At 53.0% G+C, this 27,281-nt stretch overlaps 1 protein-coding gene across 1 annotated transcript; it reads right to left on the bottom strand.

Moving 5' to 3' along the window:
• Positions 1 to 1,631: 1,631 nt before the first annotated feature.
• On the bottom strand, positions 1,632 to 27,073 carry CYS1 (cystin 1). Its single transcript, XM_060170095.1, has 3 exons — positions 26,744 to 27,073; positions 9,020 to 9,072; positions 1,632 to 4,386 (listed from the first exon to the last, which is right to left on the bottom strand). The coding sequence occupies exons 1-3, from the start codon at positions 27,071 to 27,073 to the stop codon at positions 4,281 to 4,283; spliced, it is 489 nt and encodes a 162-aa protein (XP_060026078.1). The 3' UTR covers positions 1,632 to 4,280.
• Between the last annotated feature and the right edge of the window lie 208 nt (positions 27,074 to 27,281).

Here is a 27,281-nt window from a genome sequence, read left to right as displayed (position 1 = left end):
GTAGTGTGCCTGTCTCAGGGTCTGGCACTTCTACTTTGTACGTGGAAGAAAACCTTAGTTTTCTATCAAAGGGAGCTGGGGCCCAGAAATAACAGAATGGGCTTAGAGTATTCCTGTGTTGCCGGCTGCCATCAGGAGTGTCAAGGACTGTGCTAAACGGCACAGGGGCTCCCGCTGGCCAGGTTGTGACAGTTTAAACATGAAAGTGATAGTAATATGAATTCCACTTCTGCCCACGAAACAAATATACTCTCACACCCAAAAAAACCAGACAAAAGGTATCAAATGAGTTTTCCAGGAGCTGGACCTTAGGTCATGAAAGACAGTGACCCTGAGAGACAGGAAATAAGTGAATCTTGTGACTGCCCAGATTTGCTGCCTTGAGGAGGTTTCCAGATTGTGGTGCAGGGACAGGAACTCAGCAGGGACCCAGAGGAGTCCCTGAGTCGAGGAGATGGAGCTGAGGGTCGAGGGATGCCAAGGCATTGGGGGTGAGGGGCAGACTGCCAAGAAAGAGGGGACGGCCCAGAAAACCCTGGAGATCTCCAGACGGGGCGCCTGGGGGGAGGGGAACAGCCTGAAACCGAGGCGAGTCCTGTGCGCGGGGGAGGGGGGGCGTGTGTCCATCTCTGGGCTGAGGAGCCGTCTCTTGTATCACTTCTCAGAGGGCCACCCGACATGGTTAGAGGGCCGCCCTAGCGGATAAGGCGCTCGGAGAGAGCATAGAAGGCGCACGCGGTGGGTCAGGACGTGGGCGGGGCCTCGGGCTCAGTGTGCGCGCTCCCCGACCCCGTGCCCACCTGGCTGGATGTTGGAACCCAGGGAGATGGCTCTGTGTGTGGGAATTACGCGAGCTGTGACAGGTGGTGCCCAGGCGGTTCTTCTGAGAGACACCCCTACCAAAAGGCCACAGCGGGGCAGCAAGTCCGCACACGCACCTCTGGGCCCCCGAAGAACCCGGGACCCGGGCTTCAGCAGCCGCGCGGCCCGCCCGCCGGGCCTGGGGGCCTGCGGGCCTGCGGTTGGCCTCGAGGGGCGCACCCGAGCTCGGCTCCCCGCGCGAGGGACCCAATCCGCAGAAACCGCTCCGGGGACCCTCAGAAGCGCTTCTGCCGGGGCTGCCGGGAAAATTCCTGCCGGCATGGGGCCGGGCTCGAAGCCAGGGTCCCCTTGAGTGTCTGCAGACCCGGGTGGGAGACCCCCGCCCCCCCCCGCCCCCAGCTCCCTCCGCGCGACGCCCGCGGGCTCCGCACCCCCGCGACCCGCCCACCTCTCATCCGCGTGGCTCCGCGGGGGCACAGCGCACGGCCGTTTGTCCCTCAGGCTTCGCAGCGACCGGGGCGGAGGAAGAGGCGCCGTTGGGCAGGGAGAAGCTGCAGGGCCTCCCCGGGGAGCCCAGTCCCCGTCATCCAAGCTGCCCAAGGACGGGGAGCAGCGAGGATGCTGGAGCAGCGAGGATGCTGGAACCCCGACGGCAACGGCTCTTCCCACCTCACTCTGCTCACTCGCATCACATCTTTATTTTATCCCCCAGGGCCCACCCGGCACAGGGCCTGGCCTGGAGCCCGCCCTCTTCAAGTAGATGTTGGATAAATTTAAAAAAAAAAAAGTAACATGTCTGTAACCTGTGCTACTAAGGTCATGTTATTTTTATTTTTCACTCAAATCCTCTCCTCACCAGATTAGTAGAAAAGTCAGCCCCTCCCTCTACAGTTTCTCACCTTCCCTGCAAATAGTCCTAAACCTCTCGGGCTTAGTTATCCCAGGCTGGGGTCTTTGTAGCCGCCACTCTCCAGGGACAGAGACACCAGTCCAAGCGGACACCCTGCTGTGTGGACGCCTTGCTGCCACGTGGTGCCACTCTTGACAGCCGACCTCAGGCCCCTGATTTTGGTGGTTTGGACCTTGAAAGCGCAGCCGGGTGCCCTCAGTGCCACACGAAACCACACGCTTTTTCCGTCTCATGTGCACACCCCGGGGCACCAGCTCCACAGGGTGTCCATCGGATGTCATCCACCTTTTGAGGACTTAAAATGTGTCACTGCTCCTTCCCAGGGTCCACACGTCACAGAAAAGGCAGCTTTTTGTTTCCAGAGGGGTTTCATCACACCAGAAAATTGAGCCCCGCCCACCTGTTAAGGTCTGATTTGGTGCCGGGGGTCCAGGTGCCACCACCCCAAAGGTCTGGTTTTACATCGTCTCCTTCCTGGGAGAGCGCAGGACGTCCGAGCCTCAAACGTTATTTGTCCTCTCAAAGGCAACCAAGAAGGCTTTTCTCCTGACTAACTATCGCCAGCCCAGAAAAAGAACCACATCCCCAATCCACAGAGGCTAGATCTTCAGAGGGCTTTTGGCTACAGTTCTTTGACAGCCGTGAGTCCATGTTTACAGGTGCACCTCTAGAAACAGCATGTCCTCACTAGTGGAGACCAGATCTTGCTACACGAACCCTGGCATCCAGCAGAGGGCCGGGCTCACAGCAGCAGGGGCTCATAAGGTGAGAACGAGTGGGGGGGGTTGAACAGAAATTCCCCAGGGGCGTCCACCCAGTGGTGCTATCTCACTGGATGGCAGCCCAGTGAGAAGTGGCTCTGAGACTTCAGAACATCAAAGGGAAGTGTCTTGGAAAAGCTCACCTTAGGTGAGGAGAGGGAACCTGAGCCAGGCGGGGCCCCTTTGAGAACTCGTGCGAGGGGCAGAAGGAGGGCCGTGGCCTGGCTTCTTCCCCAGGAGGACGGGCACAGCATTTCTCGGAGCTGGGAACGGAGCGTGTTTTCTAAATCCCTGGGCTTTGTAGCATCTCAGAGGAACTCGCCACCACAGAAGCCAGGAGACATGTGTGGCACTGAGACTTTTCCAGACATCGATGTGTCATTGTCACCTTCGACATGGAGATGTTTTTCTTCCTGCCTCTATTTCAGCCACATTCCCCCCCCTCCCCTTCATGAGCAGGTTCCACACTCAGCTCCAGAGCAGAAGGCTGGGGCTCAGAAGCAACACCCAGCGACCAAGAGAAGGCCTGGGGCCGCGCTCGGCACCCAGCAGGCCCTCTGTGCACGTCTAGTGCAAGAAGCACTCGCCTCCAGGCCCTGCCTGATTCACAGGGTGTCAGCTTTCTCATCAGTCAGCTGGGAATGTTCTAAGGCTCTCCTGGCCTCACTGCTGTGATTTTCTACCTTCTTCCAGGTGGGAAGAGCCGGCAGCCCTAAAGACCCTTTCCAGGTGTGGCCAGTGGTCACCCTCAGCAGGGAAGGCAGTCCCGTGCCCCCAGGGGACGGGGACGAGAGATGGAGGAAGCCTGGGATTGTGTGATCCCTGATGGTCAGAGCTGGGGGACGGCGCGTGCCTCCAGGACTCACTGAGGACCAGAGGGGGGAAGTGACCGCAAGTTAGTGCAAGAGCGAGGATCAGAACCGGGGTCTCTGGCTCCTGTCCCACCGCACCCACTGCAGGGGCACAGGCCTCTCTTTGGGGAGGTGGGTGGGTCGTGGCTCTGGGCAGCCTCCAGCACCGGGGAAGGAAGAGTCAGCCAGGCCTAAAGCTCAGACAAGGTCCCTGCTACTCCAGGCATGGCTGGGATCCAGCAGCCTGGGTATCGCCTGGGAACTGGTTAGAAACAACGCAGACTCTCAGGCCCTGCTGGAGACCCACAGAATCAGAATCTGCATTTCAATAACATCTCCAGGCGACTCATTTGCAGAACAGAGGGTGACTCCCTCCGGCTCGCTAAGGCATACCTCCTGGGTGTGCCCTCCAGAGCGGAACCTCCTTGGGGCCCTCTGGGACGTGTGTTAGAGTTCGCAAAGTGTCCAGTCTGAGCCACGCTCAGTAAAGAGGCTTCTTCGGAGCAGGTGGCAAGTGGGCCTTCAGAAAGGGGAAGCATTTCAAGACCCAGGAGAACCTTGTAGACGGATCTCCCCAGAGACTGAGAGGAGGGGCAGGTATCCTGCAGGTCACCTGCCCACGCACCTGTGGGGCAGCACCTGTGCCTTCCTTGTGGCCTGGATCTGCACAGCCGATCACCTCTTGCCAGCAATCATGATGGCCAGCTGCCGGCCACGTTCAGGACTGTCTGAATATGGATTTGAAGAGGGCAGTTGTGAAAGGTCTGGGAGTCATTGCATGTTGGAGGTGGCTAAGCTCCAGCTAGAGCCCTGGGCAGGGCAGGGGGATGTGTGCGCCCAGCCTAGGTTCCTAAGAGACCCAGTCGGCTGGGGCTGGGGCTGGGAGGAACGGCGCACTGGCCGCTGGCTGACCACGGGGCTGCTGCAGCACCAGCCTTAGCAGCAGTACTCCTGCTCGATGCTGGCCATCAGCTCCTCCTCAGAGTAGTCGTACGTGATGGCTGACTGCCTCTCAGGCCTCCTGTGGCAGCTGCCTGGGGCTCTGTGGGTGAGAAACATGGACATGGGGAACAAGATGTTACCTTCAAACGCCACATCTCTACTGGACAACCACGGCGGCCCCTGTATGGAACTCTGATCCATCCTAAAACTAAAACTGAAAACCTCTGCCCAGGGAACACCTCCTCAACCTCTTCCATCAGCAGGCCCCTGCCTGATTCTCTGGTTTCATCTCCCCAATGTTACCCAAGACCTTACACTGTGAGGAAGCCAGTGCCTCTGATGCTTAAGGGTGAGGGCCCAGGGATGGGAAGACCCAGCTTGAATCCCAGCTCTGCCAGTTACTAGCTCAGTGATAATTTTCTCTAAAACGGAGCTGTATTCCTAAATTCATTCTGAGGCATAAATGAGCTAATGCATGGACAGCGTGTGACACTGAATTTTGCACCCTGCCCAGCCCTCAGCAAAGGTGAGCTGTGTCTTGACCATCCATCGGCCTGACTCACGCCCTGTGCCTGCCCCTTGGGTGGGCGGGGGTGTCTCACAGGAGCTGCCACGCTGGGACAGGATTGGGCGTCAGGATCCTGGCCACTCCCCCAACCTGCTGGGCAGTGTATTAAGTGACCAGATCTCGGATCCTCATCCTGCCACCTGGGCCCCTGGAAGTGGTTCCCACCGGCCTGGATCCGGCTGCCCACCCCCTCTCCGGCTTTCTGGACTCTGTTGTGCCCCCGACTTCCCTGTCCTGCAGGCTGTCCCACGGCAGTGTCCACCTGTGCCTGGCCATGGCCTTGCCCCCTTCAGCACCTTTGACAGGTGGGAGGGTGTGAAACCTGGGCCGAACTGGGTGCTGCCAGCCTGAGGGGCTACCTCTCAAGGAGGAGTTAGGCCAGAGCTGCCCACTGCCAGGTAAGGGACCTTGAGCTCCCACCTGCCAGCCAGAGACGTGCTGCCATGTGAGCTGGGGGGCTGGGCTGGACGATCTCTAAGGCCCACCTGATCACTGCCGTCGCGCTCCTGACATGTTCAGAGCAGCCTCCAGGGCCCTGTCTGCTGTCCCGGAATGCAGGGCAGGAGCTGGGCTCTGGGCCACTTGACTGTCACCTCAGGGTGTGTGCCGCCTAACAGGCCCCCCAGCGCTGAACAGCAAGGATGAGGGTCTAACGGCGGGACTCCACTTCCCCAAGCCCAGAGATGACACGTGCCTCCCGCACAGCCCTCTGGGGTCACCCAGGCCAGCCCCCTCTCTGTGGATGGGGGAGAAATGCCTTGCCCACGGTCCCATGGTGACCTGGCTACAGACCGTCCTCACCCGGTCCCACAGCTCAGCAAGGGCTTTCTCTCTAGGCGCCCGACGCTCCCTGCAGTTGGGACATGGGGGAGAAAGGGGGCGAGGAGGCAGGGCCGGCAGGGGAGGCCGGACGGGGAGGCCGACGGGGGAGGCCGGACGGGGAGGCTGACGGGGGAGGCCGGCAGGGGAGGCTGACTGGGGAGGCTGGCAGGGGAGGCTGATGAGGAGGCCGGCAGGGGAGGCTGACAGGGAGGCCGGCAGGGGAGGCTGACAGGGAGGCCGGCAGGGGAGGCTGATGGGGAGGCCGACAGGAGGTGTTGCAGCCCCAGCAGCCAGGGCTCCACTCGGCCTCACGCCATCCTAGCCTGTGTGGCGGGCAACACTGTCCACCAGCGGCCGTGGGGCTGCCGGCCCGGGGGCCTGAAGACCGAGGTGGGGTCTCCCCCTACTTGGGGGAGGGGAGCACGACATTAAAAGGGAGAGATGGTTCCTAGAGGGACTGAGGAGTCAAGAATTGAATCTTTGTTTAAGTTATAATTCACTATGTCAGAGATTCCTAAAGTCATGCAAAACAAAAACCCATTACTCTTCCCCAGAGAGAGCAAATCAATTATAATTGGGCTACAGAGCCACATGCAAAATGAGGCGAGTCATTTATACTGTCTGTTGGGTCTAGAATTTACTGGCCCTTTGACCATGGGCAAATCATACCTTGTATCTGTTTACTCATTAGGAAAACGGGGTGCCTGGCCTAGGCCTGGCTTATAGTAGGCATCCCACAAGCATTTACAGAATAAATAATGAGCAAATTTCAGCAGCAGCTGCAGACAGAAGGCTCCTGAATCCCTGTTTCCCCTCCACAGGCCCTAGGCTTCTGCTACCGGATCCTCACAGACTTCAGGTCAGGCCAGCCCAGCCCTGTCCTCAAAGCCAGCCCGGCTGGCTCAGCTCTGTTGCTTCCACACCCCAACCCTGGGGAAAGGGCGTGGCCGACATCGAGGATGGTCAGGACTGGGGGTCGAGGCCCACAGGCCCAGGTTCACACCGAACGTTCCCTTCAGCTGCATCTGTGAAGCACCTGCTCTGGGCCTGGTGCTGTGAGGGCCCAGAGATGCGGCTGAGAGTGAAGAGGTAAGACAGGCTGTCACAGGTACCCGCTGCGTTACACGTACAGGTGTGGTGTAAACTGGAGCCGGCACTGCTGAAGGAGGGAGACTCACCAGGTCGACACGGAGGGAGGGGAGGGTGAGAGTCTCTGAGGAGGAGATATTTGAACTGAGTTTGGGAGGATTCTCCTCTTCAACCTTTTATTACGAAGACTTTCAAGCATACCGAAAAGTTGAAATCGTGGATTCAACAATTAAGTAAATATTTTTCTGCTACATTTTGCTGGGTTTACTTTATCCCATGTCTATTACTTTATCTGATTTCTGGATGCATTTCAAAGTAAACTGCACGCATTAGGACACTTCTTGCTGAAGCGCTGCTTTGAGGGGTTCTGGTGGTGGAGAAAGGGACGGTGGGCTTGTCTGCGGCTGGAAGGGCGGGCGCTGCAGGAACCAGGAGAGGAGGGTGCTGGGGGCTGCGCTCTGTGTGTGCCCAGTCTGGGGGGCGGGGAGGGAGGCGCACGCTGGCTGTGTGGAGGAGCCCAGGGCCGGCCGCTAGCAGTGAGAGGCCACAGTGGACGTGGTGGCAGGACGCCCGCCGCTCCCTCCTCAGAGAGGTTCCCCTACAGGCAGGGGAGCCCAAGTTTGAGGAACAGAGGAGGGCGGCTACTGCCAGTCCAGACCCTGGGGCAGGCCTGTATGGCTTCAGAGCCTGCTCCCGGGAGGCACAGCCCTGATCTCACCTTCATGACGCTCTCCCCTCTGCCGCCAGTGAGCCAGGACCAGCCTGGGACCCACCCAGCCTGGAGTCCAGGGCCTAGCGTGGCACTCAGGACGCTCCCACCAAAGTATATTGAGGGAGTGAATGAATGAATGAATGAAGTACTCCTAGTGAGGGATGTCCTGGAGTTTGCAATGTGAGGTGAAGGGACCTATTCATTTAAAAATAAGAAGAAACAGCTAATTTGTTTGAGGCAGAACTTAATCCTCCTAAAGTCCTTGGGGTGATGAAAACTTAAGAAAGTCACTGCCAGTTATCTTTACAATCAGTAGAAATATGCAGGCGGGACTGAGCTCCGTTGGCACCGCGCCGGGCCCAGGTCCTCAGCCGCACCACGTGCTCGGGCGTCCAGGTCAGCGGAGCAGAGGCGGCCCTGGCGCCCGGTCACTGCAGCGAGACACAGCGCCCGGTCCAGCACGGGAGTGCACGGGGGCGCTGAGCCCACCCGGAGGCAGCTGTGCTAAGCGGAGCCTGTGACGGTTTGCAAAACAAGTGAAGAGCAGGGCCTGTGAGGGGGGACCGGGAGGGATGCTCCTCTCTGCTGAGTGAAGCGCTGGCCTTGGCAAGGGGCGGAGCCCGTGTACCCGTGCTCACCGCTTCACCTCCGCGGCCACGGTGGAGTCCCGGCTCCCAGAGCTGACCCCAGCGTCCTCTGACTGGACAGCAGTGGCCCACGGTTTCAGCTTGGCCTTCAAGGCCCTCCTTCTCCCCCCAGACCCTGTGCTAAATGTCACCAGCCTGTGCGTGGTGTCCTGTTCAGACCTGCGTCTTGCTTGTGGAGCCCACCACCTGGAACGCACCTGCCCTCTCTCCTTGGTGAAAATACGTGTCCTGCGAGCCACTTAAACATCAGCTCCTCCACGAGCCCTCGGCAGTTCTGTCCCCTTTCAGACCTCCCTTGAGCCCGTGTGAAGAGACCCCAATCTTCAGGAGAAGGTGTCCTCAAATGTTTGTTAAATAAGGGAACCCGGCAAAGTTCTGGGCCTGAGCCGTTTGGAATTGCTAGTAAAAATAGCTGTTGAGCCAGAATTTTCACATCGCTGGTCTTGAGCATCACACTCACCTACCTCCCAGTGACCCAGGGCCGATCACCGTGAGCCAATTAGAGATGAGAAAGCCAAGGGCACGAGGAGCCAGAGGCCCAAGGTCACCCCCGCACAGCTTCCCGGTGCCGGCTGCTCCTGGGGCCCAGGGCCGTGCAGACAGAGAAGGCCTGGTCTCTGGGCCTGGGTTCCTCAGATGACACTTTCCAGGGGTTGTAAATGTGTTTTCCTGCTAACGCTGTAATGGGATTACGGGGGACCCACCTGCCATCCCTCTAGGCTGGAAACTCCTGAAGGCCAAGGACTGTGCCTCACTTACAGACGAGCCACTGCAAATAGCTTCTGAGTGAATGGGTGGGGCCAGGGCCGGGGATGCGGAGGCGTGGGGAGGGCGGGGGGTAGGGTGGCTGTGACTCTGGTGGAGATGTGCTTCCCCCCCCCACCCCTGTACTTACTCAGAGACACTGCTGCTCTCTGGGTGGTCTTCAGTGCTCCGTTTTGGGGACACCTTGAGAAAGACAAAAGGAAGAGGCATCAGAAAGTTGTCAGTGGTGCAGCCTGTCTTTGCCCTGGCTTTGTGCTGACAGACGGCCACCACATTCAACCCAGGGCTGAATAAACCAGAGCTGGAAAGTGGAAAGGCTCCCCTGCTGTCTAGTTCCATCCGCCTATTTTGCATGTGGGAAGCTGAGGCTGGGAGAGGGGAGTGACCTACACAGCTCACACCAAGAGACTCCCCACCTCCCCGGCAGCTAACGGCCAGCATGTCCCCATCTCTCACTCCAGGAGTCGAAGTCCTGACGTCCATCTAAGCACTGCCTGGCAGCCTGCCCTGCTGCTCGGCTGTGCCTTCTCTGTTCTCAGTCGAGGGTGCACAGACGGCGCACGCGTCTGTCTGCAAACTCTTCCAATGGCCCATGCCTGTCCTGTACCAGCACCGCCCCGTCTCAGTTGCCACAGCTTTAGAATAAGCCTGGGCTCTTCCCGGTTCTCTGCGCCTCCTTATATGTGTACTGCAGTCAGTTTGTCCCCCTTGGGGATTTTGTTGGGGTTGAATTAATACATAGATCATTTTAGGCAGACTTGATATCTATAATAACAAGTCTTCCAGTTTAAAAACAGGGAACACCTCTCCATTCATTTAGGATTTCTTTAATGTCTTTTAATAAGTCTTATTTTCCCTGTAGAGGTCATAGATATCTCTTTTTAGACCAATTTCTAGATACTTGATATTATCCTTTTTTAAATAAAATTTTATTTTCTTCCTGTTTGTTTCTGCAGATATATGATTGAAATATATACATTTTGCGTTCACCAGTCTTACTAAACTCTCTTATTAGTCCTAATAACTTATTTGTAGATGCTTTTGGACTGTCTTTCTTCCCGTTCACATTATCTGAGAAAAATGGCCATTTGATTTTTTCCCTTCTGGTCCCAGAAGGGAAACACACTTTTCACCTAGCCCTTCTGCACTGGCTAGGACCTCCAGTACTACCTTGAAAAGAAATGATAACAGGCATCTCTGTCTTGTTCCTTTATTGAAAGGGAAAGTTTTCATTATTTCAAATGTAATATTAGGTTTGCTGTGGCTTTTTCTCAAGTTGTCCTTTATCAGATCCTGGTCTCTCTGTGTAGGTCATTTCTTCAGTTCTGTCTTCCAGGGCACTGATCTTCTCTTCATCTCTGTCTAATTTCCTGTTAACCCAAACCATCAGAATCTTTAATTTTGTTTATTGTATTTTTCATTTCTTCAAGTTCTATCTGGTTCTTTTTAAAATATGCTAGGGCACTTTCTAGAGGTCCTGGTCCTTCAAAGGTATTTCCCTTAAATAAGATAAAATAAACATAGTTGATTATAATCTGTGTCTGGTAATCCAAATAAATAGCTGAAGTCTTCATTGGTCTATTTTTGTTGTCTTTGTTTCTTCTAGTGTTCACTTGGTTCTCTGGCTGGTTGGTTATGTTTTCTTGTTTGATGCTCATTAGCCTTGAAAACACTTTGTGGGTGGTCTCTGTCCTGAGAGGAACATGCCTTCCTCCAGAGAGGACATGAGCTTGCTCTGTCCGGGCACCAGGGGGCACTCCTGGTCTGGGGCCACTTGAAATTAAATCCATGCATTCGGGCATTTTGGACCACCTGGGTGATGGGAACTGGGGCTGCAAACCTGAAGAGGCAGCCAGATTGTGGCTCTTCTTCCCTCCTTCACTGTTCTGTGCTGTGACACTTTTCCTTGCCGTCCCCCGAAGGTCCTGGATTGATGAGGGAAGGATCTACTATAACTTTCATTGGGCCCTAAATTCTGTTCCCTTTACTGCTGGACACCATCAGCCCCAAAGCTCAAGTTCACCTGAGGCACATGCAGCCCAACGTCTTATTTGCATCTCTGATTCTGCCTTTCTTGGATCTGGGCTGGTAATTCCTCACTATCTCACCAGCCACTTAATGTTTCAAGGACACTCTTACTACATTAATTATATCCAGTATATTATTTTCAGCAGCAGAGGGGTCTGAATAACCTTCCATACTGTGTTCCCAGCATAAGGCACTTGAGGGCACTGTGGACACCAGCCTTTGACCCATGAAGCTGAGCAAGGCCATGGCCCAGCCAGACGTCAGCCTGCTTTGTGCACAAGATCTCCCATTGGCACGAGCAGTGCCCCCCAGGACAGGCCACGACTGTCAAGAACCCAGTCTTCAAGGAGCTCACGGTTCACGGGGAGAGTCTCATAAAAATGCAATGCGATGCTATGTGATAAATTATGTAGCCGAGTTATAAAGGGCTGGGAGAGGAGGGGAAACCAACTCTGAATGGGAAAAACACCATGGGAGGTTTCCAAGAAGAGTGGCAAGAGTGACATTTTAGCTGGAGTTTTGAAAGAGTAGGGGTTTACCAGGTGGAAAAGAGGGGAAGGGCACTTCAGATAAGGAACATATTTGCATATGCAAATACACGGAGTCGTCAGAGGTCGTGAATAAGCATTCATCAAGTCCATGTGCCCTGTTGTGCGCCATGTTCTATTATCCATACAGGATATGGTCCTTGCCCAGAGCAGCTCACAGCTGGGCAGAAAAAAACTAGCGTGATGACACAACTAGAGAAAAATCCAATGCCAGACACCGAGGTGTGGACTACAAGTGCACGGGTCATCAGAAGCCGTGATTACAATGGTAAACCAAACATGCAGGCCCGCTTCCCGCTTTCATCCCAAATCCTTAGAAATGACAGAAAAGGCCATAAGCAAAAAACAAAACAAACCAAACAAAACAACTCACAAATCTCTAACAGTACTGCAAGACTAGAAAGTAGTAGAGCTTTTTTTTTATATAAATTTTTAAATTTTTATTTATTTTTGGCTGTGTTGGGTCTCTGTTGCTGCACACGGGCTTTCTCCAGTGGCGGCGAGCGGGGGCTACTCTTCATTGTGGTGCACAAGCTTCTCATTGCAGTGGCTTCTCTTGTTGCAGAGCACAGGCTCTAAGCGAGCAGGCTCAGTAGTTGTGGCTCACAGGCTCTAGAGCACAGGCTCAGTAGTTGTGGCACACAGGCTTAGTTGCTCTGTGGCATGTGGAATCTTCCCAGACCAGGGCTCGAACCCATGTCCCCTGCACTGGCAGGCATATTCTTTTTTTTATATATATAAATTTATTTATTTTTTGGCTGCATTGGGTTTTCATTGCTGGACGCAGCCTTTCTCTAGTTGCGGCGATCGGGGGCTACTCTTCATTGCAGTGCACAGGCTTCTCATTGCAGTGGCTTCTCTTGTTGAGGAGCACGGGCTCTAGGCACACGGGCTTCAGTAGTTGTGGCTCATGGGCTCTAGAGTGCAGGCTCAGTAGTTGTGGTGACCAGGCTTAGTTGCTCTGTGGCATGTGGGATCTTCCTGGACCAGGGCTCAAACCCGTGTCCCCTGCATAGCAGGCAGATTATTAGCCACTGTGCCACCAGGGAAGCCCGGTAGTAGGGGTTGTTGGAAGACAGACTGGGTTAGATCGATGGAGGAAACAGCCCCCAGCACACACAGGAGGGGGCTGCTGGACAAAGCAGCAGCTTTGGGGGCTCCAAGTTCAGAGGAGACAGACACCAGAGCAGGAGAGGGCCTTGGGGCAAGGGTCAGAGAGGAGGGGCCTGCTTGTGCAAATGACAGGGCACAGAGGTGCATCCCCCAGACTGGGACAGGAGGGGGGGGTAGCATGGGCAGCCGCTGACACCAGGAAGCACAGGAAACTGTTCCCAGACCACTAACGATGGCCACACTCACCAGGAGCATATCCTGACCCTCCTCTGTGACACGTGGAGGCAGGAACCAAACTCATCAGTTCAAAGAATTAAACCTGAGAAAAAAGTGATTCGAGCAGACTGAACGTGACTTTAAAAGGAGAATGATTCAGTCTCAGCCAAACAAGAATAAGCTGTTGTGCAAGATAACCAGCTAGAGATTTTGGAAATGCCATCTACGATGGAAGGAAGTAAAACCTCAGGAGGTGTTCTGAAGAGTAAATTAGACACAGCTGAAGAGAAGCTCAGTTACCCGGAAGGTCAAACTGAGAGAGTCTCTCTGGAAGCAACACAAAAAGACAAACAAATGGGAGAGAGATACTAATCCTAAATAAATGATTAATCAAGAGTCTTATTCTGACGTAGTCTGCAGACATTGGGGAGTTTTAAAGGTTTTGTTTTTTCCTTTTAACAGCAGAGCAGGATGAGCTTCCTTCCCACGGTGCTCCCTGTGCACATAATCCTACACCACCAATAGGCAGAACTGGGCTTTTGCCCCCACAGGAATCTGCTTACATTCTCTCCAAATTCGTTTTTAAAGTCCCCCTCCATCTTCCTATTGAGGCTTAATCCCAGGGATTAATCAATCGCCAGGGATTAATCAATCATCAGTACCCCAGTGTGCCCAGTGCTCTGTCAGCTGCTGTGGAGACCCACACCCTATACTTTTGAGGTGCAATGTCACCAGAGAAGTTAAGTCTTAGACATGTTAACAATGAGCAAAATGATAAGAGCACAGACTGGGGGCTATAAACTTTGTGCAATCAGTTTAACCCTCAGTTTACTCATTTGTGTAACAGGTACTTAGCCTTCAGGGCTGCAGAGATATGAAAGATAATCTGTCTCTTTCTCTTCTGTCTCATCCTTAGTACAATGCCTATCCTGTAAGCGACCAGTAAACACCATTACGAACATCTGACCCAACGTCCAGCCCAGAGTAGCCTCTGACACAGCCCTGCTAGAAGAGAACCTGAAGGCGTGAGGAGGAGAGCGCAGGGAAGACCTTGGTGTTCAAGGCCTGAGAGGTTCCAGGACAGCATACGCTTCCCTGAGAACCTAGTTCTGATGTGTTTCTTGGGAGATGTTCGTTAGTGGTGGTTAGCAGAAGCAAGCCTGGGTGTGTCCTGCCACACAGGCCCTGTGGCATGGGCCGCGGCAGCGCCTGCCACACAGGCACCCCCACGCATTGGCCACACAGGCCCTGTGGCATGGGCCACGGCAGCCGCCTGCCACTACAGCCACCCCCACGCACTGGCCAGAAGAGCCTGTCCTGCCTGCCTGGCGCTCTCTCCACGTGGAAGTGGGCTGCGCAGCGAAGGTGCACAACTTCCTCCCAGGGGTACCTGTGGGGCCGGCTAGTGTCTGCTATGGCTAGTGATCTTGCCCCGGGGACTCAGTATTCCCTGCATATTCCTTTGAATATTCGTGCCTTTGGGGAGTGTAAAGATGAAGAGGAGATGACTCCCAAGTCAGCAAGGAATTCACAATGGGAAGAGAGACAGAGGGTAGGGAGGGGCGATGAAGATGAGAGAGAGGAGGGCAAGTCACACAGGCACGCACACGCGTGCGTGCACACGTACACACACGCACTCACCTCCACCACCTCCTGAAGCAGCCCATTCCTGCTCAGGCAGCTCAGACTAGCTGAAAATTCTTTTTAATATTTTTTATTCAAAAAACAATTAATTGTGGTAAAATACACACATCTTAAACCATCTTAACCTGAAGTTTACCATCTTAACCATTTGTAAGCGTACAGTTCCGTAGAGTGAAGTACATTAACCAATCTCGCAAACTTCATCTTGCAGAACCGAACCCCTGTCCACATTAAACAACAACTCTCATCCCCCAAACCCCAGCAACCACCCCTGCACTTCCTGTCCGATAGAAATGGGTCCTTTAGCGCCTCACCTGAGTGGAACCATACAGTATTCGCCCTCTTCTGCCTGGCTCGGTTCACTCAGCGTAATGTCCTCGAGGTTCGTCCGTGTTGTAGCACGTGCCGGAACCTCGCTCCTTTTTAAGGCTGAATAATATTCCACGGCACGTGTACACCACGCTGCGTTTATCCATTCATCCACCAAGGGACACTTGGGGGGCTTCCATTTTTGGCTATTGTGAACAACGCTCCTATGAACACGGGTGCACAGATATCTCTTTGAGAGCCTCCTTTCAATTCTCTTGGGCACATGAGAAAGTTCTCTCGTATAATATTGACACCAATCTTCCTCCCTGCAGTTTTCAGCCACTGAGGCTGGTTATTTTCTCAGGGACAACAGAGAAGTAAAGTAATCCTTTTACTCAACTACCCTTCAGCTATTTTTTATGAAGTCATCCAATAGGGGCCCTAGTTCCCTCTTGTCCATTTCTGCTGGAACCAGCTTTTGCCATCACCTGCTGGGGCTTTTCCTCTCATCACCAGGTTTTGTAAGAGTTCTTACATATATGGTTTCTCCCATCAGGAGGGCAACTGAGTGAAGGAGCAAGAAATCGGAATCAAACATTTGCATCGTCAGCCGGTTTCCACTTCTCTGCGTTGCTCTACTCACTACTAACGGGGACACACTGCCAGCTGCAGGGCCGCGATGATGTGGCGCATCAGGTACGTGGACTGGACGCCCCAAGCCTGCACTCGCACAGAAGGCCATACTCTTTCTTTTCTAATTTCCCTGACAGCTCAGCTTTGTTATATCTTTCATTTCTTTACCTGTGTTTCTCTCTGTGGTTTGAACGTGTGGTTCTTCCTCTCGTCAGTTTAAGCCTTTAACTTGACTTTCTCAGACGCAAAATGTGTTAGGCAGGCCTCCCAGAAGATCCAACTTGCTGAAGCAGCTCGGGAGCTTGTGAAAAGCAAAGACACAGCAGCCCCTGGCGGCTGCTCCAGGCCTAGTGCAGACACAAGCTCCCAGCCAGCAGGAAGCCTGCCCCTCCTGCTCGGTAGGCCACATCGGGACCCCGGGGAGGCCATGGCGCCTGGACTGGGGCCGTGGGAACCCGGCTGAACGCAGGATGAGCATGTGATGTGTCATCACTCGAGATCCTAGGGGGGCTTTGAAAAACTCACACCAGAAGCAGAAAACATCTGAGGAAGAACTCAGTAAGATGATTTCTTAAAGTCTTCTCTGGGACTTCCCTGGTGGCGCAGTGGTTAAGAATCCGCCTGCCAATGCAGGGGACACAGGTTCGAGCCCTGGTCCAGGAAGATCCCACATGCCGCGGAGCAACTGAGCCCGTGCACCGCAACTACTGAGCCTGCGCTCTAGAGCCCGCGAGCCGCAACTACTGAAGCCTGCGCACCTAGAGCCCGTGCTCCACAACAAAGCCCGCACACCGCAACTAGAGAAAGCCTGCGTGCACCAATGAGGACCAACGCAGACAAAAATCAATAAATTAATTAATTAAAAAAAAAAGTCTCCTCTGACTCTTACAACTAGGGTTTTTTGAAAAAAAGTGAAGTATCAGTGGTTAATCTTTAGAAAACCCACTGAATATTTTATTTAACAATATGTGTATCCTGCTTCTTCTGTTTAAAGAGTTCTCCCCTTAACTCTTAAAGTACCCATATCAATAATATATATAGTTGACCTGGAACAAGCTGCAGGCATCTGCAGAATACGATCTGACAGGTTTGACAGGTGTGTCCACTGTTGAACCACATCCGTCACCCCCGGTGATGCTCCCTGCTTCCCTCCTCCGCCCTCCCATCTCCAGGCGGCCACTAGTCGGCCCCTGTCACCGCACACCCGTGTGCCTCTCTAGAAGCCTAAAGACATGGGGTCGGACAGCATGCACCCTTCTTTGCCTGGCTTCTTTCACGCTGCACGACGAGCCTGTTGTGTTTTATCAGTAGACTTCCCCCTTCCTCTCTAAGAACTGTCCTTCTGTGGAGCCCAGGTTTGCTTATGCTTCATTATGGAAATGTTAACACCTGCAGTGGAGAGAAGCGTGAACTCGGTCTCCCGGTACCGAATCTCCCGGCCTCGGCAGGTTTCAGCACTCTCCCAGTCGGGTTCAGTCCTCTCACCCCCGGGGGCGCTACTGTCCCCACACGGCTCCACTTCATGGCTTCCCAGGCAGCACACGCTGCAGGCCCAGTGGACTCTGCTGGGAGGGCTGCTTTGCGTTCCTAAAGTGACAAAGGACTTCTGCAAAAGGAGGCTCTGACTCTGAAGCCATCAGTCCTAGCGCGCCCACCTCCCCTCACCAGGCCTTGCTTCAGGAAAGTGCTTCCAGAGACAAAAGGCCGGGGAGACCTGGAGAAGGTAAAGGGTGGGACTGAAGGAAAATAACGATAAATTACATATCTACAGCGTTATAACACCTTATGAAGCACCTGCAAACGCATTTTCACATGGGCAGCCTGATCCTCACCCCCGGAGGCAGATGACCTGGCGTGGATCCTGGTCCTGCTGGGGATTTGGGCAATCACCCTGCTGGGACCCAAAGGCCTGGGATGTAAATGAGAAGGTAGCCCCGGTGGTCTCTAAGGTCCCTTCAGCTCCAGCAATCTGTGATTCTCAAGCTGCGAAGGAACCGAAGCGGCCGAGTCTGCTGGGAACCTGAATGATAGCCTTGGGCTGGAGGCCGCCTTCCTAGCACTCAGGTGCTGAGAATCTCCGTCTGCACAAACCACTCCTGACCGTCCGCACCGGAGTCCAGCTAGGGCTTGTCCCAGGCGCTGGGGCAGCCCGAAGCTCCTGGCAAGGAAGCCCTCCTCAGCACCTCACTTTCCTCAGCGCCTCACTGAGACGCTGCAGGGACGCCCAAGCCACCTCGCTCCCCCACCTCCCCGCACCAGCACTCGGCACCAGCCGCTGGGGCCCGGCCTCAGGCAAGGCGCGGGAGACCCCGCTTCCAACCTTCACTACGGTCAGGCTTCCCACCATGGACGAAGCCCACATCCCGGAACCACGGAGGGAGGGAGCCCTCTGGGGTCACACCTCTGACCCCATCTCCAGGCAAGCGCTTCTAAACACTTTTAAATCTGGCTGTTTCCGTACATCTCCTGAGAGGAAGCGTCTTCCTCCGGTTCCTGGAGTTCTCCAGGGCTCCAGCTCAGGACTCTTCTCCTCCCACCCACATGCTCTCCCTCATCGCCCCATCTAGTTGCGGAAGTTCACAGCGTTACATGCCAGCTCCAACCACCTTGTACAGTGGACCTGAGCTTCTGACGGCCCACGAACTTGTCTGCCTCACACCCCAAAGCCACTTGCACAACACTGAGCATGGCTGTCGACGCTACGACACCAGCAGGAAACCCGGGTGCCTCTGCGGCAGCCCGCCGTCCCTTGCTCTCACAACCAGTGTGCACCTCGCCTTCTCGCATCGCCTCTTACCTGGATTTCTGCAGAATCTCCCACCTGGGCACCCTGCTTCCCGCGCCATCGCCTCTCATCCTCCGCCCTCCTGCCACCCCTTGTCTTTCTAAACACAGGCTGGGGAGGAGACACAAGGACTCGATAAGGTGGGCGTCTCTGGAGAAGTGAACTGGAGAGAGTGGGGGACAGGGTGGAGGGGAAACTTTCCTTTCAGTGTACCTGTTACATTTTCTCTCATGTGCGTGTATATTACCTATTCTGATTTTTTAAATAATCATTTAAAAATAAAAAACACAAAATTTCCACTAGCTCCCTGTTGCCTACAGGATAAAGTTCAACCCTTTAGCCTAGAAGGTTGTGAAATCATGACCCAAACCGATCTCGTCTTTTGCGCTCCGTCCAGCCATCATCACCTTGCTGTCCAGCCATTATGGACAACATGCTGTTCTCCTAAAGCATTTGGTCCCTCTGGGTTCTTCTACATGCTGCTCGCTCTTTATGGAATGCTCCCTCCTTTACTGACTGCTGGAAAATTCTACCGATCCTTCACAACCAACTCAGATGTCAGGTCTTCTTGGATGCGAAGACTTCTGCCTTGGATGGGATTATTCAACTCCTTGTATGTAATAATTCCTACTTACCTCCACTCCAGGGCTTCCATGAGGAACGCTCACTTCACAGCCCTCCCCCAACATGGTATGAGCCTTGGGGGTCCGCACTGCGCTTTACTCTCCTATGACTCCTAGGTTGATCAAATGCCACTTACTGCCACTTAAATTTGTGTTCTTTGCTAGAGATCTGAAAGCGGACAGATGGTAACTGTCTTCAAAATAGTGGCTTTTTGCCAGAAGTCCATTAGAGTATCCGTCACTTTCAAAGCCCTCTGGCGGATCTGCTTTCTGGCCACGTCATCATTTTGATGCCTGTTTTCACCTTCACATCCCACAGCAGCTATGAGCCAGGATTACTGGGAATCCCTGGCTGACGGTAAAAGACAAGAAAGAGTCACCCTGGTCCTCCTTCGCTAGAGCAAAATGCGAAAGTGCATTTGCAAAAATGGTGGACAGTGGAGTCATTCAGCCTGGAAGACAGACAATGATCTTCCCTAGATCTTGAGTGACTAAGATTTATTAGGCGGCGGTGGGGAGTACGAATTATCATCCCCTGGTAGTAAAAACACTGAATTTATACCTATTAGACTGAATCAGAATTATCCTCTTTAAGGGTGCCCTTGAATTTCACTAGCACATTTAATCCCCCAAACTTCTTTTATCTAGCCCGTTCTGGGACTGAGATTTTATGGTTAATTCAGTGTCCTAATGGAGCCATCTTTATGGCTACCCACCAACACTGCACTGTAAAAAGAACCTTCCTGAAAGCCTTGGCTACTCTCCAGTTCCCTGCCTCCCATTCTCCATGAAGGCCAGCCCATCAGGCTTCCCGCACCGCTCCAATGAAACGGCACTGGCCAAGGGCACCAGGGACCTCCAAGCCGCCAGATTCCATGGTCAGCTCTCAGACTTCACCTCACTCGTCCCATCGAGCAGCATTTACAAGAGCTGGTCACTACCTCCTCCTTGACATACTTGCCTCCCTTGGCTTCCAGACCTGCATCCTCTTGGTTTTCTTCCCTTTAGGATGTCCCCTCATCTTCTCTACCTCTGAACACAGGTCACACACATAAACACCCAGAGCAGTACCTGGCACACACTCAGGTGTGAGCCGACCTCAGTATTACTGGTGGTCTGATCTAATCTCAACCCGTCTATGTTTTAACGGCCGCCAAATTTATAAGTCCAAACCCAGCCTCTCCCCTGAACGCCAAACTCTTACAGAGATCTTTTCAATTGATCTCTCTATGTAGATGCCTAGCACGCACCTCAAATTTAACATATTCTAAAACAACTTCCTGATTCACAACATTCAAACCCTGCCCCTTCCACATTTCCCATGTCAGTTAATGGCAACTACGTCCTTCTAGCTGCTCAAGCCAAACACTTTGGGGTCCTCTGACTCCTTTCTCTGTCTGTCTCTAGTTCTGGCTGTCTCTAGTTCTAATCTAGGTCTAGATTAGACCTGGCTGTCTCTAGTTCTAATCTAGGTCTGTCTGTCTCTAGTTCTAATCTAGGTCCATATGCCAACCGGTCCTTCCCAGCTCACTCACTACCACTCTAGTCCAGACCAATCCCTCTTCTCACTTGGATTCCTGCAAAAGCTTCCCAGCTCTCCTCCCAGCTTGGGTCCCTCCATCCCAGCCCAGGCTGTCTTCAACAGGGCAGCCAGGGTGAGTCTTCAAACAAACCAGATCATGTCATCCGATGTTCAGAATTCCTCCAGCCTTCTCTACCTCATTCAAAGTAAAAGCCAAGGCCTTGGACTTCCCTGGTGGTCCAGTGGTTAAGATTCTGCACTCCCAATGCAGGGGGCACTGGTATGATCCCACCCCCTACCCCCCCAAAAAAGCCAAGGCCTTCTGGTGGCCACAAGGCTCACTGTTCTCTGCCCGGGCACCAGGCCACCACTCCCGCTCTCCCCAGCCCCTACTGCTTTTTTGTTCTTTATACTTTATTTTGTTCACTGTTGGACTTCCATGACTGAAGGTTAGTGAAGGTTTTGTCTGTTTAGTTCACTTATGTATAACCAGCACCTAGAACAGTACCTGGCACACGTAGGTGCTCAAAAAATAAACGTTGAATGGATAGACCAATATTAGATGGTACATTTTTCTAATTAATAGACCACTGATTGAGAGAGATACGGCTGCATTTTTTTAAAAAATCACAATTTGATTAAATAACTTAATACAAGACAAATCCAAACCCTAGATTTTCACACATAATTCTCCCACCCTAAATAGTTTTCAGTTTCAATATCTCACTAAAATACTGTTGATTTTGAAGTTCTTCTGACTTTGGGAAAGGAATTCTGCCTTGGGCACCTAAGACTGCCCAGGAACAAGGTGAAAATTAGTCTAGAACAGTAATAGATGCTTTAGTGAATTAAAGTGCGTGAACTTGAAATATTTTTCAATCATTAAAATAATAATGAAGAATATTATGCAACAGCATGAAAAGCCGCTTATGAGATCGATTACGTAAAAAAATTTTAAGACTGTTATAATTCAATGATATATATCTTTAAAAGCTGTGACAAAGTGAGAGAGTGGCATGGACATATACACACTACCAACCGTAAAATAGGTAGCTAGTGGGAAGTAGCCGCATAGCACAGGGAGATCAGCTCGGTGCTTTGTGACCACCTAGAGGGGTGGGGTAGGGAGGGTGGGAGGGAGGGAGATGCAAGAGGGAAGCCACATGCATCTGATGCATACACATCAGTGTATAACTGATTCACTTTGTTATAAAGCAGAAACTAACACACCATTGTAAAGCAATTACACTCCAATAAAGATGTAAAAAAAAAAAAAGAACAAAAGAAATGAAAACAGGTGACAGCTGGTAAGTTAAAGAGTATAGTGGGAAACACTTTAATCTGTTAATGATGCAGTATGGTCTTTGCCTATACAATTTTCTTCAGATTCTCAACATTACGGGAATTCTCTGGTGGTCCAGTTGTTAGGACTACACGCTCCCATTGCAGGGGGCATGGTTCAATCCCTGATCGGGGAACTAAGGTCACGCAAGCCACGACGCGGCATGGCCAAAAAAAAAAGATTCTCAATATTGGCAAAAAATAAACAAACAAAAAAATCTACCTGGAAACAGCCTGAATGTCTCACAATAAGAGATTAATTAAATAACACTACTTCTGGATGGTGGGCAAATTATGAAGACATGATGATGGGAGAAATGCTTATACTATAATGCTAAATAAAAGGATGCTATAAATTGTATATCTACACTATGCTCTTTTTTTTTTAAGGGAACTTTTTTTATTTATTTTCGGCTGCGTTGGGTCTTCATTGCTGCGCGTGGGCTTTCTCTAGTTGCGGCGAGCAGGGGCTACTCTTCGCTGTGGTGCGTGGGCTTCTCATTGCGGTGGCTTCTCTTGTTGTGGAACATGGGCTCTAGGCGCGCGGGCTCAGTAGTTGTGGCTCGTGGGCTCTAGAGATCAGGCTCAGTAGTTGTGGCGCACGGGCTTAGTTGCTCCGTGGCATGTGGGATCTTCCCAGACCAGGGATCGAACCCATGTCCCCTGTGTTGGCAGGTGGATTCTTAACCACTGCACCACCAGGGAAGCCCTATGAGCAATCTTTATTTCCTTTTCTATACATTTTTTTATTATATTTTTTTCTGTTTTCCAATTTTTCTGCAATGAGCATATATTCCTTTACAATTGTAGAGTGAAGCTAATATAGGGCTTATCTTTTTATTTAAAACCTCTCATGTGGGACTTCCTTGGTGGTCCAGTAGGTAAGACTCTGCACTTCCAATGCAGGGGGCCCAGGTTCGATCTCTGGTCAGGGAACTAGATCCCGCATGCATGCCGCAACTAAGAAGCCCACGTGCCACAACTATGAGCCCACATGCCACAACTAAGACCTGGTGCAGCCTAAATAAATAAATGAATAAAATATTTTTTTTAAAAAACCCACATCTCTCATGAATAAGATCATTTTAAGTATTTTATTGCAGAGAACAACCAAGAACAATTTTTTTTCTCACGTGCATGTATATTACCTATTCTAACTTCAAAAACAAACACTTAAAAGTAAGCATAACCTTTTCTGGGCTGAACACATCTTTAGAGACTGGAACACATCTTGTACACAATCACAGAAGCCGGGGTATGGAGACCTATCTCAGAGAAAAACTGAGCACCAGAGGAATCAGGGAACAAGTGAGAATCCCTCCTGATGGCAAATTCACTCAGTTAAAATTCCAGTATACACAGTGCTCTACAGAGGTATAGTCAGAACGACTCCGACTGGCTCTTTCAAACTGCACGATACTGGCCAAGTGAACTACCTCTCTGGGCCTTGTACACTCCCCTCCGACATGAAGTTGGGGGGAGGCGACACCAATTTGGCAGGAACCTATTCTGATGCGGATTAAGCAAAGCAATGGATGTAAGGAGCTGGCTGTTAGAATAGCCTGAATAAATAGCGGCTGCATTACAACATCTGAACAATTTCCGAGTGACTGTAAGTGAACTGCAAAGCCCTCTGTTTCATAGGAATCAAACCTGATACAGGATGGGGAAAGGACTCTTTCTGAGTCTTTTGCCTCTTTGTTCTTCTGCTTCTGCCCCCGTGCAACCAGCAACATGCTTACACGCAGGGGCTCATGAAAATGCTCAAGTACAAGGATGCTGGTGACAGATGTACTAAGTGAATAATTGGGAGTCTCACAACTTTTAGTAAAAACTGTATGACCCCTAAGCACCTAAACATCTGAACGAATAAGGAGGCTGCCGAAAATAACATTCAGGGGGTATTATGAGGGCAAGACGGGTGGTACTTTTATCAGACAAAATACAGGTTCTTGATGAGTTTGCTTGGGGAATGCTAGGGATTACTGAACGTTAAAAAAAAAAATCGTACAGTAAAGAAAAACGGGCCAGGCATTAGTGCCACTGTGAGCAGAGCACTGGAAGTGCGGGATCTGCCTTGTGACTTGGACATCTGGAAAATGGAAAAGGCATGGAACGTTCCAGGTTGTCTACGGAGGGGCTGGAGCCCGGCAGGCCTGCTACAAACTCTGCTACCCCCACTTACTGGCTGTGTGGCTTTGGGTATGTTATCAATCTCCTGGGACTGAGATGGCCTTGTTTGTAAAATCGAAAGCACTATTTATCTAAAAGGCTGTTTGAAGAGGGGAACGTGGGACAATGACCAGGAAGTACCTAATTCAGTCCTTAACACAGAACAGGTGCCCAAAGGACGTAATCCTCCTTCCCCTTCTTTACTGTGCACGTCATCTGACAGGAAACCGAACATCTCATGCGCGTCTCTGCAGTGAACACGCACCCAAACTTAAAACTGCATGAAGGGAAAGACTTCTTTCTAGCTGACATGTACTGGTACCAAGAGTTTATGGAACTGGACTGGAAACTAGGAATGTCATGGAAATGCTCTTTATTTGGGGAAGTGTCTCAGTAGTTGTATTTCAGTGACTGTAAATCCACACACAGACTGTCACGGGTTCCCCAGTGGCCTTGGCCTCATTCAACCCATTTTCTCCCTGAGATCCTGTTTCTTGGACATGGGGATTTGTAACACAGCCCCAGTGCAGAGAGACTACTGTATCCTTCACATTTGTGTCTTACCTCAAATTTGCCCATAATTTTTCCTAAATTTACAATCCAGAGTGAAAATCCTCTTACCTAGTGCTTCATTACAAAGTATTACGGTTCACAGACAAAAAATATATATATATTTAACTGAAAGTTGCTTCTACCAAAATGTAAGGGAAAAATTTACCTTGATTTGGAACATATACACAATAAGAGCTGAAAAACTCCATGGTTAGGGGCTTCCCTGGTGGCGCAGTGGTTGGGAGTCCACCTGTCGATGCAGGGGACATGGGTTCGTGCCCCGGTCCGGGAAGATCCCGCATGCCGTGGAGCGGCTGGGCCCGTGAGCCATGGCCGCTGAGCCTGTGCTCCGCAACGGGAGAGGCCACAACAGTGAGAGGCCCGCGTACCGCAAAAAAAAAAAAAAAAAGAACCATCTACGGTACAGAAGCTACAAACAATCTGCACCCAAAAGAGCAACCCCAGCTGGCTGCCTTCACCTCCTAGTCTCTCGACTCTATCCCCTTCAGCCCGCGCACTGCGCTGCTGCCCTCAGCACCTGCCCGTCTGGACCGCTGAAGCAGCCCCAGTTGGACATCCTGCCCCTAGTCCTTACTCTGTCCGGTTCCTCCTCCCCATGGCTGTTGGTCCAACCTTCCTAAGACACAAAATGTCACTCCCCTTAGTCCTTCAAAGATACCCACGGCTTTTACGGTAAAGTCCAAACTCCTCAGCAGGGAATACTCCTAGAGTGACATGTCCGTAGCCCAGCATTCACCCTTCCCAACCTCTTCAACTCCCGTGCTCCCACCCACACCCTGGGTACCTTATGCCCTGGCCGCCACTGCCTTTGCTCGCAGGCTTCTCTCTGCCCAAATGCCCTTTGCTGCTTGTTTGCCTGGCTAGGGCCACAGACCCTTCCAGATCCAGCTCAAGTGCTGTCCTGCTGGTATGCCGACCTGACTTCTCCAGAGGACCAGTTGCTCCTCCTGTGGACTCTCTCTACAGGCTGCCCACAGGTATTCTACTTTTTGTTTGCAGATCCCTCTCCCCCATTACACTGTCAACTTCTTGAGGGCAAGGACTGCGTGCCATCAGTGTTCATCTCTAGCACCCAGAGCGATGCCCGGCACACAGTAAGTGCTCAAGCAATACCTGAGAAATGACTGAAAGAATGAGTAAGGCAGCCCATGCACCCTAGGAGTTGCTGTGATACTCAGCGAATGGGGGTGGGGACGGGGGAGGGAAATCCATTCTCTCTGTCTTCTTTCCATTTTCGCTTCTGAAGTTTCCAAAGCACTTGACCCCTAAAAGATTGCTTCCATGCCGTCTCAGAATTTCCCCCAAAATTTCTCAACTGTTTATCCATTTTGAGGGTTATATAATGGAACTCTGATGTAATCTTAAAGGAATCTTGTTATATAATTGGGTCCCACTTGCTGCAGCTCACTTTGGGAGGGCAGCAGGGGCTGGGCAGGAGGACAGGGGAGGAAGACCCTGCAGTGTCCAGGTTGGCCCAGTCCTTTCCACCCACCCCTCCCCACCTCACTGAGGAGCTTCCAGGATTCCACTGCTTGGTGGCTGCCCCGGAAGACACCTCCCTCTGGTCCCAGCAGTTGTTAAGCAAAGCCTGCAGGGCTCCGGGGAAGGGGGGAACTGCCTTGCACATCCTCCTCAAGCCCAGGAGCTGATATCACAGATTTTGTTCATTCAGCTCTGCTGGAGTGAAGGCTGTTGCCATGCGAGAGTGCTCACTTTTATTGTTTTCCTAGAACAGCGGGGATGTTATTACAAGTGTTCTGGAAGAGAGAATTGGGAAGCCAAAAAGAAATTGCACAGCATCTCAAAAATAGCCAGTAGTATGCAAACTGCTTGACCACAAGGCAAAGATCCTGATGTGTCTGACGCGAGGGGCCTTTGTAAACACTGTTTGGCTACCGGTCCCACCTCTTAGCGTCCTCCTCCGACAGTGCCCGGGGAATGGCCAAGGGGGAGGTACCTGAGAAGAAAGCAGCCCCGCTGGCCAGCCCCTACCTAGGCTGGAAGGAGCCGCAGTTCCAAAAGGAAAAAAAGGCAAGCTCTGGCCAGAAGCAAGCCTGGGAGATGCATTTCTGCTAAGGGATGTCTGTCTCCCTGCCTTTTAAGGCTGCTGCCAGCACAGCACTGTCACCCCCCAAATTGGAGGCAGTGAGACCAGCACCCAGAGGAGGCAGAGAGGGGAAGGGGGCGAGCAGGGAGAGCGCGGCGGGACGGCCGCGGGGGCGGGGGACAGGGCAACAGGGCGGGGGCCCCGGAGGGACAGGGCGCGGCGTGCGGGCCGGCGGGGAGGGGGCTCCGGGGCAGGAACCGGCGCAGCTGCCCCACCGACTCCGCGGGCTCCGACACTCACCGGGCTCCCGGCGCCGGTTGCGGGTCGGGGACGCGCCGGGCCTCGCGGGGCCAGCTCCCCGGGGCCCCAGGCCGCCGACTCGGCCAGCAGCTGGTCCAGCAGGCGAAGCGTCTCGTCCCCGCCGTCGGGGGGCGCCGCGGGGCCGGGGCCGGGGCCGGCCGCCCCCTCCGCCGCCGCCTCCCAGGCCTCCTCCCGGGCCGCAGCCGCCGTCACCGAGACTGGCGGCCCCGTCCCGCCCTCCGGGGTTGCCCCGCCGGGCCCCGCCGGCCGGCTGTCGGGGCTGCGCAGCCGCCTCAGGGCGCGGCCGCTCCGGCTGCTGCCGCTGCCCATGGCGCGCCCGCCTAGCAGGCCTGTGGCGCCGCCGGAACGCGGCCCGGGGGCGGGGACGCGGGCCGGGGCGCGGCCGGGCCGGGGGTGCGGACCCGGGCCGGGCGTGAGCGGGGGGAGGGGGAGATCCCGGGTCTGGGACGCGACTGGGGGCGGGGGTACGCGAGCCGGGCCTGGGGGAGGGGCGAAGCCACCGGTGTGCGGAACGTGG

The sequence above is a fragment of the Lagenorhynchus albirostris genome, chromosome 13 (genome assembly GCF_949774975.1).
Source record: "Lagenorhynchus albirostris chromosome 13, mLagAlb1.1, whole genome shotgun sequence".
NCBI lineage: Eukaryota > Metazoa > Chordata > Mammalia > Artiodactyla > Delphinidae > Lagenorhynchus > Lagenorhynchus albirostris.
The sequence above is the reverse complement of the archived record's forward strand: the minus strand, read 5'-3'. Positions and strand labels throughout refer to the sequence as shown.